General features: G+C 41.8%; 2 protein-coding genes across 4 annotated transcripts in view; both read right to left on the reverse strand.

Moving 5' to 3' along the window:
* LOC136524459 (uncharacterized) overlaps positions 1-14,364 on the reverse strand; it is an 18,317-nt gene extending 3,953 nt beyond the window's left edge. Inside the window, exons 1-5 of the mRNA XM_066517826.1 lie at positions 14,360-14,364; positions 14,191-14,295; positions 13,139-13,202; positions 12,282-12,486; positions 10,930-11,106 (exon numbers count right to left, since the gene is read on the reverse strand). Of these exons, the coding sequence (XP_066373923.1) occupies positions 10,930-11,106; positions 12,282-12,486; positions 13,139-13,202; positions 14,191-14,295; positions 14,360-14,364 (556 nt within the window). The remainder of the gene's footprint in view (positions 1-10,929; positions 11,107-12,281; positions 12,487-13,138; positions 13,203-14,190; positions 14,296-14,359) is intronic.
* LOC136521187 (uncharacterized) lies at positions 5,891-10,958 on the reverse strand. 3 transcript variants are annotated; one of them, XR_010775503.1, is made up of 6 exons: positions 7,448-10,958; positions 7,169-7,381; positions 7,030-7,107; positions 6,659-6,970; positions 6,439-6,586; positions 5,907-6,373 (listed from the first exon to the last, which is right to left on the reverse strand). XR_010775503.1 is itself a non-coding variant. In XM_066514892.1 (6 exons), exons 1-6 carry the CDS (start codon positions 7,481-7,483, stop codon positions 6,357-6,359), a joined length of 804 nt encoding a protein of 267 aa, XP_066370989.1. In that variant the 5' UTR covers positions 7,484-10,958; the 3' UTR covers positions 5,912-6,356. The 3 variants fall into 3 exon arrangements, 2 of the variants coding, with proteins under 2 accessions (XP_066370988.1, XP_066370989.1); XM_066514892.1 differs by having other exon boundaries at positions 5,912-6,373; XM_066514891.1 differs by having other exon boundaries at positions 5,891-6,586; positions 7,448-8,060.
* Positions 14,365-14,427: the final 63 nt, after the last annotated feature.

Below are 14,427 nucleotides of genomic sequence, written 5' to 3' on the forward strand. Positions count from 1 at the left end.
AAGATATGTGGAGGGATGTCAGCAGGCACCTCCTGTAGAAATTCAACCAGTTCGTCAGCAGGAGGCTGATGCTTTTTGGGCCGATAAGATAGCAGAAATTATGAAGGATCAGTTTGGGATAAAGCCCAAGGTCAATACTTATTCTTATCGGACTCCATACCCTCCTGCATACGATTTAATTCCTCTCCCAAATCGGTACAAGGTACCGGATTTCACTAAATTCTCTGGGCAAGATGATACATCAACAATGGAACATGTCAATCGCTTCATTATTCAATGTGGAGAGGCAGCTAACAGAGATGAATTAAGAGTTCGATTATTTTCATCATCTTTGTCTGGATCAGCATTTACATGGTTCATTTCATTACCACCAAATTCTATTATTACTTGGGTTGATCTAGAAAAACAATTCCATAAGTATTTCTTTGCTGAAATCCATGAAAAGAAGCTTACCGATTTAGTAAAATTGAGACAGCGTAATGATGAATCGGTAGAAAGCTTTGTACAAAGGCTACGAGATGTAAAAAATAAGTGCTACAGCCTGGTGCTGGATGATCGACAGCTTGCCGATCTGGCTTTCCAAGGGTTATTGCCACATCTTAAAGACAGATATGCTTCTCAGGAGTTTGAAAGCCTCAGTCATCTTGTGCAAAGGATCTCTGATCAAGATACTAGGGTTTTTGAACCTAAAAAAAATTGGAGTAAAAAGGTATCATTTGTTGAAGAAGTAGGAGATTCTGACTCTGATGAAGAACCAGTTATCGGCTTAGCTGAGTGGGTTAAGAATAAAAAGCCGATATCATGTCCCTTTGGTCAAAAAGAGCCAGAAAAGTTTACCTTTGATATCACCAAGGCCGATAAAATATTTGATCTTCTGCTTCAAGAGGGCCAAATTAAGCTGTCACCTAATCATGTGATCCCATCGGCAGAAGAGTTGAAGAAGATCTTGTACTGCAAATGGCACAATGCAACTTCACACAGTACAAATGAGTGCAAGGTATTCAGGCAACAGTTACAATCGGCTATTGAATCTGGGAGAATTAAGTTTGGTACTTCCAAGGCCCAGAAGCCGATGAAAATTGATCAACACCCTTTTCCAGCAAATATGTTGGATGCCAAAGGAAAGACCAAGGTATTGACGTCAGAGGCTGCTGAGAAAAACGCGTCAGTGGACCCCCAACATCGGATAACTACCGATGATGCAAAAAGTAAGGGTTTGCTAGGAGAAAGCAGTAGTTCCAAAAATCCTCCTCGACCTGGCATTGTGATTACTCATCGAAGGCAGCAGGAGGGTTGGCGTCAACGTAATGACCGATATCGACAACAGCAAGAAGTGAGACGTCAGGAGGAATGGAATCGACATAAAGATCATTGGAGATGTCCGTTTTTCATCCATTGCTGGAAAGAAGGTATTAAATTGCCAACTGTTGAAAATTGCCCTGAGTGTAATGGTTATTACGGGGTCAATCGCTCAGAAAGGAGGTTTCAACTTGGTAATCAGGGTTTGTCTATCAATGAGCCGATCAGAGGCAGAGCATCAGTGCATGATCGGCTGGGGGGCAGACTTAGTGTACATGAGAGGCTTGGTAAACGCGCTGGATATTTTCCAAGGAATCAAGAGGAGCTCGAGGAGATGGCAAACGCAAGAGTTCCCGATGAGGAAATATTCTACAGGGACCCTAATATACGTCGTGTAGAACCAACTAGGACTTGTTATCAGCCGGTTTGGAAAACCAAGTTTCCTCGATGGTGCCCAGAGGGTCTGACAAAGACGCAGAGAAGGAGGATGCAACGTGAGCGTCAGGAGGATTTATACCAAGAGGAAAATTCCTCCAATGAAAGGCCTGGTCATCAGCAGTGGCAGGTAAAACACAAAAATAAGGGTCCATCGGCAGATGTTAATATGGTATTCATGTTGCCGATGGAGTTTTTGGCACTATCTGATAATGAGGAAGAAGTTGTTCTCTCTGATCAAGTAGCTCAGTTAACACTAGATCCAATGATGGCTGTTTTTGAGAAACCTACAGATGACGAGAGACAGCATCTTAAGGCTTTATTTGTGAAGGGCAGAGTTGATGGGCAGCCTATGTCTAAGGTACTTATTGATGGAGGGGCTGCGATTAATATTATGCCTTACGTGATGTATCGGAAACTTGGTAAGGGAGATCAAGACTTGACCAAAACCGATATGATGTTGAAAGATTTTGAAGGCAATGTGTCACCGGCTAAAGGGGCAGTGTGCGTTGAATTGACCATCGGCAGCAAAACCTTGCCAACGACGTTCTTTGTTATCAACGGCAAGGGTGCATATAATCTGCTTCTAGGGAGGGATTGGATTCATGCTAATTGTTGTGTTCCTTCTACAATGCATCAATGCCTCGTACAGTGGATTGGGGATAAGATTGAGGTCGTCCCTGGTGATTCTTCTTATATCATCGCATCGGCAGAATCAGATACTTATGAGCGAACTAAATGCATATCAGGAGAAGCTTGGGAAAAAGAGTTCCTTAGAGTTGCTGATTATGAAATTCCACCGATCCAAGCAGTCGGTTCTGAAGAGGAGTTTTAATGGATAGGTTTGCCGATGATGGAAAATTAGGTCAAGGGTTCACATCGGCAGATGATTTAGTAGAAGTAGATATTGGTGATGGTGATAGGTCAAGACCTACTTTTATTAGTGCTAAGTTAGATTCCAAGTGTAAGCAGCGAATAACAGATTTGTTAAAAGAGTATAAAGATTGTTTTGCTTGGGATTATACTGAGATGCCTGGATTAGACCGATCGATAGTTGAACATCGGTTACCTATCAAATCTGGATTTCGGCCACATCAGCAGCCAGCGCGCCGATGCAACCCTAATGTACTTCCTGACATTAAGGCCGAAATAACTAAATTAATTGAAGCAAAGTTTATTCGGCAATGTCGATACGCAGAGTGGATCTCTAATGTGGTTCCTGTTTATAAGAAAAATGGAAAACTTCGTGTCTGTATTGATTTCAGGAATCTCAACAAAGCCACACCGATGGATGGCTATCCAATGCCGATTGCTGATTTGTTGATTGATGCTGCGGCTGGACATCAAATTATCAGCTTCATGGATGGTAATGCAGGTTACAATCAAATATTCATGGCTGAGGAAGATATTCCCAAGACTGCTTTCAGATGTCCAGGTCATGTGGGGTTGTTCGAGTGGATAGTCATGACGTTTGGTTTGAAAAATGCCGGTGCTACTTATCAAAGAGCTATGAACTTTATTTTTCATGAATACATCGGCACATTAGTGGAGATCTACATTGATGATGTAGTGATTAAGTCTGGAGATATCACAGCACATTTAGCCGATCTGCGAAAGATACTGGAGTGCACAAGGAAGCATGGATTGAAGATGAATCCTAATAAATGTGCATTTGGTGTATCGGCAGGACAATTCTTGGGTTTTATGGTGCATCAGCGGGGCATTGAAATCAGTAGGAAGTCTATTGATGCAATTAACAAGGTGATTGCTCCTGCCGATAAGACTGAATTGCAATCTTTGATCGGTAAGATTAATTTCATTAAAAGATTCATATCTAATCTGTCGGGTAAGATCAAGGCTTTCAGCCCACTACTTAAATTGAAAGCTGATCAGGAATTTGTATGGGGAGTTGAGCAGCAATTAGCCCTTGATGAAATTAAGAAATATTTATCAAATCCTCCAGTGCTAGTTCCACCTCAACATGGGAAGCCTTTTAGGTTATATTTGTCAACTGATGATACAGTTATCGGTTCAGCTCTTATTCAAGAATTTGAAGGGAAAGAACGTGTTATTTATTATTTGAGCAGAAGATTAGTGGATGCTGAGACGAGGTATTCGGCCATCGAAAAATTGTGTCTGTGTTTATACTTTTCTTGTGTCAAATTAAGGCATTATTTGTTATCTGCCGAATGTACGGTCATATGCAAAGACGATGTGGTCAAGTATATGCTGTCGATGCCGATATTAAGTGGTAGAATCGGCAAATGGATTTTAGCATTATCAGAATTTGAACTACGTTACAAATCAACTAAGGCAGTTAAAGGGCAAGTGATGGCTGATTTTGTCACTCAGCATTGTAATACAGTGGACTCTCTGGGGATTGCTCCCTGGACACTTTTCTTCGATGGGTCCACATGTGGTGAAGGAGCAGGTATCGGCATTGTGTTAATTTCACCTCAAGGAAGGAAGTATGAGTTTTCATTGCCGATTGTTACTACAGCGACAAACAATCAAGCTGAATACCAAGCCTTGATAAAAGGGTTAGAATTGCTGAAGGAGATACATGCCGATGTTGTTGAAATCTTTGGTGATTCTATGCTAGTTATAAATCAATTGGCTGGAATTTATGAATGCCGAAGTGAAGCTTTGATTTCGTATTATGAAAGATGTTTACAATTGTTGAAAGGATTTAGAGGTTTTCGTCTTAAACATATCTCTCGATTGCATAATGAGGAAGCTAATCGACTAGCTCAGCATGCTTCAGGGTATCAGCCTATTCAGGAAGTGCTAACATCGGCAGTTGATACCGATGACTGGAGGAAAGAGATTGTCGATTATTTAAAGGATCCATATAGAAAGGTTGAGAGACGTATAAGGTTCCAAGCTACCAAATATGTGCTCCTCGATGATGAATTATATTATCGAACTATAGATGGAGTTTTACTTAGATGTGTTAGCAATGATGAATCGAAAAGCTTGATGGGTGAAATTCATGAAGGAGTATGTGGGGCACACCAATCGGCTTTCAAGATGAAATGGATGATCAGAAGGAATGGGTACTATTGACCGACTATTCTTGAAGATTGTTTTAAATATTTTAAAGGATGCCAGGGGTGTCAAAAGTTTGGTAATATTCAAAGAGCGCCTGCATCGGCTATGAACCCTATAATCAAACCATGGCCGTTCCGGGGATGGGCTATTGATCTCATTGGTCAGATTTATCCGCCATCGAGTAAAGGACATAAATTTATTCTGGTTGCTACCGATTATTTTACAAAGTGGGTTGAGGCAATTCCTTTAAAAAAGGTGACATCGGTCAATATGATTGATTTTGTGAAAGAGCATATTGTTTACCGATTTGGTATTCCTCAGACTATCACTACCGATCAGGGCACTATGTTTACATCAGGAGAATTTGATGAGTTTGCTGTAGGTATGGGAATTAAAATTTTAAATTCTTCTCCATATTATGCTCAAGCTAATGGTCAAGCTGAGGCTTCTAACAAAGGGATCATCAAACTCATTAAGCGCAAAATTGAAGAAAATTCTAGGAGGTGGCATACAGTATTAAATGAAGCCTTGTGGTCATATCGGATGTCATGTCATGGTGCAACCAAAGTAACGCCTTATCAGTTAGTATATGGACACGATGCAGTATTGCCTTAGGAAATTAAGGTTGGCTCTAGACGAATACGTTCTCAAAATCAGCTGACAGCCGATGATTATAATACTCTTATGAAGGATGAGTTGGAAGATGTGGCGGGTCATCGGTTAAGGGCTTTAGTTAGTATCGAAGAAAATAAGAAAAGAGTAGCTAGATGGTATGACAAGAAGGTGAAAGTAAAAGAGTTTGCCGATGGAGATCTGGTCTGGAAATTGATTTTACCGATTGGGACTAAAAGTTCAAAGTTTGGAAAGTGGTCTCCTAATTGGGAAGGTCCATATCGGATAAATCAGTCTGTTCCTGGTAATGCATATATTTTAGAAACCCTCGAAGGGGTTGTGTTTCCCAGAGCGTTAAATGGAAAATATTTAAAGAAATATTACCCTAGTATCTGGATAGATGCATAAAAGTATAAGTGCCGATAACAGTACTATCGGCTAGAATTATGCAAGGATGTCAATGTCTCATAAAGTGCCGATACAATAAATAAGATTACACGTTCAACAAGGATTGGATAGCTAATATCGCACGCAGGCGAATCTGGTCGGCTTCCTCCATTTCTTTGATATCGTCATCGGCAGCACCCTCCACAGGCTTGAGTTTTTTCTTCATGGCTAAAGCTTTGCGAGCTTGGATATCTCTTTCTTGCTGAAGGGCTTTGACGGCATTGGGTAGCTGGCTTTCTTCTTGTTGAGCATGAGTTAAGGCTGCGTCGACTTCTTTCAATTCAGCCAATAGAGCTATCTTCCTTGCTGATAAATCCAAGATTTTCTGCTTAAGTGCAGCACCCGAAGTCTGCAAGTTGACGATGCCCTTGTGCTTCTCATCAGCAATTTGTTTCAGTTGTAGCATCTCTTCTTTGAGTTGAGCTTGAGCTGCTCTATCGGCAATGCGCTGAGCAGCCCGTTGATATTGCAGTTGGCGGCTTTCTAAATGAGCTGCTGGGAAGAGTACTTCTTCAACATCGGCAGGGACCTGGCCACGAATTGTTTTGAAAATTGCCTTTGCGGGGTCCGAGTCATCTACCAGTTGGGCGGTACCTTGCTGTAGCAAGTTCAGGAGGGTTTCCAACTTGGATTTAGTCTCTGCCGATATTGTTCCCAGTGCAAGGGAAGAACTTGTCTCCTCTCCATCGTCGTCAGAAATGTCAATGGCAAAGGAAAATAGGCTGTTCGGGGAATCTTGTTCCTGAGAGAGAGAAAAGGAGATCAGTTAAGGGTAAGTATGAGTATTGTAAATCAGCTAGGTTGATCGGTTTACCTGTTTCAAGGCAATTTCCTGTGCTTGACTGGAGGAAGCAACCTGGAGTATGTCGTGTGGGGGATCGGCTGAGCTTGCCGATGGGATATCCTCTGTGACTTCATCGGTGGTGGGCTCTTGAGGTATGATGACCAATGACATTGGGGCAGATGTAGGGATCGGCATAGACTTTTGTCGTTTTGGCTGTGCTTCAGTATCTGTTAAAGCTTTGCGCTTTGCTTGGGCATCGGCAACGATTGGCTGGGGGGCATCGACACTTGTTGGTTGTGAAGCTTGAACATCTGGTACGTTTGCCGATGTACCCAATTGTTGCTGCAAAACAAGTGTAAGATATGATATTTAACAGATAAAATGTAAAGTCAAGAAGCTACCTCTGAAGGTTCATCGAAAGAAGTGGTGCTTGATATCGGCGGAATTGCCGATGACGATCCAGTAGCAGCTCTTACCCCCTGATGATTAAGGTTAATACAGTTTGTGATCGGCATAAGTAAAAATAAACAAGGTTGTTACCTTGAATGCTTTGACCAAGGTTGTAGCAGCAGCCGATGGAGTAGCCCTGGATGTAGCCAATTTGGACTTGGAAGTGATGGTCTTGGTACGAATCTTCTGGTGGGTCAAAGCGGCTAAGGTGGGAGCGTTGTAGCCGATCGGCGATGTTGGGGAAACAGGCCGAAGATTGAAGGGTTTCCCACTTTTGCTCACCGATGGTGCTGGGTTGTTAACCTGTTACAAGAGAATCAGTTACTGATATATGAAGGGAAAAGCAGAAGGGAGTTAAAAGAAACTTACCGCGTCGTCAGGGATGGCATATTCAGGGTCGATCATGTGCCGATATGTGTGAGCAGAAGTTGCGAACAGTTGTTCTTTCCACTCTCGCCACCATTGCTTATATGACTCGGTGATGAAAGATATTGGTGTCCAGGTGGATATATCAACATCTGTAGTATCGGCATCGGGAGAGAGTTGTACTACCTTGTTCTAATCTGTTCCGCGGGTGATTGTTTCCCTGGGTTTGATCACATCGGCAAAGCAGAGTTTGATTGGCAGTTGCCCAAAAGCCAATTGGCGGGATACTGCCGATGGGTTGTAAAATTCATACGTAATGTTGGTGTTTTTCTCGCTGCCGAATGTGTTTACTGGAATTGCCCTGGGAGTGATGATAGCCATCATGAGCTCATTATCTTGATTCAGAGTGTCATCGGCAAAGTTGAAAAGAAGGGGGAATCTGTTTTCTTCGTCAATATAAGGCACCCAGGCCCTATGATCACGAGAAAGACCATTGTAGAAGCTTTGAAAGAATCTGCCGATTTGGTCTTCGTTGGCTTCTGTTCCAGGAAGGACAATTATGGCTTCACCAAAATTGAGGGGTGAGCGTGTTGCCGATTCATCATCCCCAAGCACATAGTCTTCAGCAATTTCTCGTGGGAATTGTTGAGCAAAAAAGTCCCATTGCAAACGTTTGTGCATATGGGCATTCAGCCACATGTTGATAAACCACCACGGGCCTCCCAGGTTGCCGATGGGTTCGCCAAGCAAAAGTTTCTGAGACACTTGATGAAGAAGATGATAAGTGGAGCTCAGAAGGTATCGGCCAAGACGAAACCTTACGCCATTAGCCAAAAGTTTAGCTGCAGGGAGGAAGGCGTTGGTTGGTCCTACTGATCGACCACAGAAGATAAATTTTTCTAACCACATATTCAGGAATGTGGCATGTTCCCTCTGGTTAAGTGTCCCGGTCTTCTGGTATTCTTGAATGTATCCTGTCCAACCGCCGATGTTGCGGGTATTCACCCTATATTCAGACTTTCTACCATAGATGGAGCCTTCATCGGCAGTTGAGATGTCCAAGCCAGTAAGCATGTGGATATCGGCAAGGGTAGGAGTAGCTGGGCCATGTCCAAACATAAAAGTGTTGGTCATGTCTGACCAGAAATAAGCAGCTGCAATTATCATTGATTCATTTTTCTGCATATCGGCAATAGATAGCCTAATACATTGGTCTAACCTTCGTTCTGCCCAGTATACTTGCATCGATCTATTAACCCTCAAGTACCAATCTTTCCACCCTTTGGTGGTTTTGGGCCAAGATCGGAATGTGTCTTTCCACAAATTCAGAGAGGAATTTTGGGCTCTAAAGGGGATTCTGTTAACCTCTGCATTGATCAGATCGGTTGGATCTGGGTTGCCCATTGGTCCAAGGCATTGGACGTGCGGCTGATCGGTTGGGATAACTAATTTGTTGCGCAGTTCCTAAGGTTATAGAATCCAGAGAACAGAAGAAAGGAAAAATCACCAACTGAATGAATTTACAAAAAGATCAAAGTAAAAGGTAATGGAAGTGGAGCGAACCGCGGGGACGTCGAAGTTGATGGCCATTGTCTTGAGGAAGGTGGAGGTACGAGCCGGAAACTTGAAGTTAGCGCCGGAGAAGGGTTCTTGTTGGTTGAGGTCGCGCGGTTGTTCGTCGGAGTCGCCGCCGGAGAGAGAGAATGCCAAGGATTGGAGGCTGAAGGTAGAAAATGAGGGTTCCGGAGAAATCTATTTATAAGCCGCCCGGAATAAGGGTATTTTGGACTTATCTCTATGTCGCGCGCATATAGGTCAAGGCGGTTCAGATGGATATGGTAACTGTTCGCGCGATAATCAGGGGATTGTACAGATGAGTTGATGACCAGTAATCATGACTTGGAAGGGATATCGATACGGGATGTTTTAATTCTGAAAATGGCAGCATTATCATGTTAAGATCTTGCCGATGGGTTATTGTTTCGGTATCTTAACCATAATCAAGGCAAGAGTGGTTGGCGATTGTGCGATATTTACTGAAGTGCGTGAATCAAGATTAGATTTGATTGGATTTGATAACAAATCAAGTTTTGGCTTGGAGAATGAGTTACGGTAATCGGACAAAGGCAAGCGTTATCTGGAGTAAATTTCGGAGCATTAATGGTTTTATACTCCGAAATTGGGGGGCATGTGTTGACACCGTTTTTTTTGTACGTGATAATGATCGGAGTGGACTAATCGGCGAGGGGAAGGTTACTGTGTACTTTGATAGCCGATGAAAGCCAGCTTGTAAAGATGGTTGCCGATAGCTGGTGATGGTCGATGGAAAGGTTGGTTTAGACTCGGGCGTTGCCGATGAGGTTGGAGGTGTTATTGTCGATGCCGATGAAGGGAGGTTTGAAGACTACTGCCGATGCAACAGTGAGTATGACGATGAAGGAAGGCTTGAAGATTACTGCCGATGCAGCAGTGAGTATGCCGATGAAGACTTGAAGACTACTACCGATGAAACAGGGGATATGCCGATGGGAAGGAAGATGGCGAGATTTTCATCGTAATTAAGGCGGACAGGGAAATAGATAGGAGTTGATTTCCTTTTCTATATTTGTTAGAGTATGGTTCATGTAAGAGTCACGTGTTTCCTTAGATATGGGCTTGGTGTCCTAGTTGTGTTCGGTTGTGTCTCTTTAGATCAGGGTATAAATATAGAGTGAGGGGCGATGTAAGATCAATCAATCAATATCAAAACCAATTTTTACTCCTATTTGCATCTACTTACTTTTCGGCGACTTCGTCAATTTGCATATTTTTCCTTTTTTACGAGTTCTCATTGATTCGGCGAGTTGCATCGTTTCAGTGCGACCTTCGGCGATTCTCGAGTTCCGCGTGAGCACCTCTTGGCCGTGACTTCCGGGCGTATCGCTGTTGTCAGGACCAAAGTGTTCGTATCTTCATCCTTGTCGATTAGCAGGTCAAATCGACTGGCACGCTTTGGATATCGATTCGGGTATTAGCCCTTTGTGTTTGCAGATCCACTTTTGCATCAACAGTTAGAGAATTGAGAAGTTATGTATAATGATGTACACTTCACTGAACAGCAAAGAGGTATATATACAATGAGGTCATGAGCAGCTCAAATCCCAACAAAACAAATAAGAGAAAACCAAACTCGTGGTGGATTTGAAACATGGAGCCTGAGCCTCTTAGAGGGTGGTGGAAAACTGCTCATTAGTTAAGAAATTAGCAATTTGAAGTTCTAAGAGTGTACTTAACAGGGTTTAGGGTTAATCAACTGTTCAAAGTGAGGACGAATAAATGATGTGTAATTGTTGCTTAAAAAAATACATGATGCATAATTGTCAACTTGAATACGCAGGAGAGCTGCGTGTCATTCCATTAAAGAAGAAGCGTTAAAAGGACAGGACAAGAATCCAGTACCCACACACTTCTTAGAATGGGTGATCAGCACCTGACTGAACTCCTACCTTTTAGTAGAGAAGCAATCTTCTGTACACCACCATAGTAGCTGAATACTTTACAGTTATGCAAGGAGCGAGTCAGAATTTCCAAACACTCCAGAACTTGCAATATCTGTGAGCTCAAACCCAAGTTATTTTGTTGCCCTGAATGATGAATTGTAGGAGATACCGGACTGTTGCCACCTAATAATGCAATAACAAGAACAAATATGATTTAAATTTATTTTCAAAAAAATATGATTTAAATTATAAGAATAGCTGTCAAAAGCAAAATCCATATAATGACAAAACCAACAATAGTCTATTTCTCATTCACAAAGTGAGCATTCTACCAGATATTGTTCATTCAGAAAATAAATTCTAATAGTGTCCTTTTGCACTAAGTCACATTGATTAATGCTCAACTTGCTCAAGCATCTGTTCAGAGCTATAAAAGCTAACTTATTTTCAAATCAGTAAAGGTTACCTCTAATGAACTACATTCCACAATGCAACACCAACACAGTGTGTTCAAGGGGAGAAAACACCAACACACCACAACACAACTGAAAAATAGCCCCAAGTGCAATGGACTCAACAAGATAAAGCAAAAGTGTTCAACAAATAGAACAAAAGTTCAGCATTTTAGCAGTATCCTCGGAATAACCTCCTCCTTATTCAACTACTTTAAACTTTAAAGGCATATGATGAAAAATAAGTAAACCTGATTTTACTTCTTCAACTAAGCAAAGCTATGGTCATTGTTATGCCACTGAAAGTTCCACCGTGTTTTGTTTCTCAGCGATCAGCATATTATATATTAAGGCCATGAAGCCCTGAAGGGCATAAAAAGATGGAAAATTTGGGTTAAGGGCTTTCAAGCTTTGTGACGTTTTCTGTGGGGATCTTGGACACAGCAATATTATGCAAAATTCCTGTTTGATGAGCATTAAAATATATAATGTCCACTCAGATGTGTGTAGTTGTAGCACTTAAGCTGATGGCAACAGTTCAGGTATAAGGGGTAATTAGTCATTTCATCAGTCTTCTCACAAGTCACAACCCTATGAGCAGTATATATTACTCCAAACTTTCAGCGCCTGCAGTGTCCACTTGCAAATTGGTACAACTTTGCATTGTCCACTCGCAAAAACAGGTTTCTAGGAAGCAAATTCCACAAAAATTTGATTTTAAGAAGCCAAATTTGTCCAAGAAGAGCATTCTACCCATGCTCAAGAAAGAGTTGTTTCGTGAACATAGAATGGAAGGTGGGGAGACTTACCACATGCAACAAACATCAAAATTATGAATTTAAAAAATCAAAGAATATTGGAGGAATATCACACAATAAATAGTCACTATAGAATAAAGCCGCTTACTTTCAGTAAAAGTTGATGTAATTAGAGAAATCTCCTGAATCAGAATAAGAATGACCTCAGAAGGATGCCCGCAAGAGCATCCTACAACTGTTTCATTGTTTCCTAATTCTTGATCAACCAGTTGCTCAATTGGGTGTGGTCCCCAATCTCTGAATGTCTCTACAAATTGCAAGACAAAAATTTGAAGAGATTTTTCCTTCTCATCCTGTAAGAGCACAAGATGTAATACAGCATAACTGTATAAAGTAGTTGCATAAAATTCTGAACCGAATTGCCAGCAGAATAGTTATGTACTACAGCAGGTTAGGTTATCATGGAGCAAAAATATCAATGCTATTTACCATTAAGCAAATATCCGGGTTATTGCATTTAAGGCATCGACTTTTACATCTTTGGAAGAAGAAAAAGCATAATGAATCATCATCATGTTAAGGCTAGTTTTGGGTCAAAGTTGAACCAAACTTCAACTTTCAGAGAAACATATATTGCCCCGCAAAGAATAATCTTAGCTGGCACACAAACAAACTCTAGTCATGCTGCCCAAAATACTTAACAAGCGTTAAAACAGACTGTTTTAATCATTAGCCTATGATTTTTAAAGATGTTTGTTTGTTCAAACAATTTGTGTTCCTGTCATCTCCTAAGTTATGCTTGGATGACACATTACTAAGTCATGTCATGGATAACAGTCAAATGGACACTAAAATATATGGCTACTGGCTAGTCCTCTAGGCTCTTACATTACATCGAAGTATTGAAACATCTAGCAAATTTTTAGAATGGCAATATGTGTCTAGTTTAAGATCCTAACTGTAAGCAGAACTAGAAGGGAAACTGCCAGGCTTTCAGAAAAGTACCTTATCAAGTGCATTCTCATAATTCTTCCAAAGTACATTCAAGGCTCCCTCCTCCAGACTACCACTGAAACCAGATAACAAATCATGAGGAGAAACATTCACGCAATCAAGTCAAGCACCAAAAAGAAAAGGCTACAAGATCTGATGACAGATTTATTTATAGAATTAAAATCAGCATATAGATGCTGCACTTGTGCCAAGCTAACATGAATAATTTGCTTAACTGGCAAGGATTAATGTGACTTTCAATGCAATGTCTTTCCATATACCTATCTTACTCATCAGACAAGAAAAAGAGTTGAAACAATTAACAAGCAGTCCGCTACAATCATACAGTTCTTTGTGTTATTTGGTAGGAAAGACTCACGGGCAAGATTAACTTGAGGCTACAAGTGGTTTACTTTTATCTGAATCATGACTTAACATCAGTATTTGGTCACAACAAACAAGTTTTTGCTGCCTTCAACGATGAAGAATGCACCTGGCTTGCCACAGGGGCAAATAAGCTTCGGTAGTCTGCGGCAAAATGGTGTTGCAACTGCAAATTAGAAACAGTTCATTTCGTCTTTGTTTAGGCTTTACGGTTAATTGAGATGATGCTATATTTTTCCCGTTTTTCAATCTCACTTGCACATATACATTCACTTTCTGTTTCCTTTCCTTCTGCTATTTGCAAAGCCTATGGTTGCACTCATCAGTATAAATTGTCTGTATAACCATTCTTAACTAATGGGTGGATTGGTTCAGGTAATGAGCATGCAAAAACATGCTAAACAACCCAGAATATTAATTTAACAGTCAGGAGCCAATATATATAATTAAACTAGCAACTGAAACAAAGCCCCAGTGGCTCACTGCCGCTTTGAACCACTGATGATGAGTTTCAAGTGGCAGCAGCATTTCTCCAACAGTTAACTCGAATCTCGCACAATCGCGACGAGCATTGGGGATTACCTAACCCACACAGCCACCGCACTAAACAAGTCGCGTTATGTATAAGGTATTGGAGTGCGAAGGTGAATGAGAGAGTGCGCTCATCCTCTCGCGCATACCTGAAGACGACGCACGGGGTGGGCGCGTCGTCGAAGTCGCCGGCGGGGAAGGAGGTGGTAGGCGCCGCATCACCTGCCCGGTGCGGGGGGAGGAGGAGGTGGCGCCTTGCGGAGATAATCGGCGACGCCGCGCACGATGTTCATCTCGCCTCCGACCCAAGCCTAGCACGGCATCCTCGCCGCCGCCTCGCCGGTCGCGAAGAGAAAACCTAAGGTGATTCGAATCGGGGCCTCGAC

The sequence above is a fragment of the Miscanthus floridulus genome, chromosome 18 (assembly GCF_019320115.1).
Source record: "Miscanthus floridulus cultivar M001 chromosome 18, ASM1932011v1, whole genome shotgun sequence".
NCBI lineage: Eukaryota > Viridiplantae > Streptophyta > Magnoliopsida > Poales > Poaceae > Miscanthus > Miscanthus floridulus.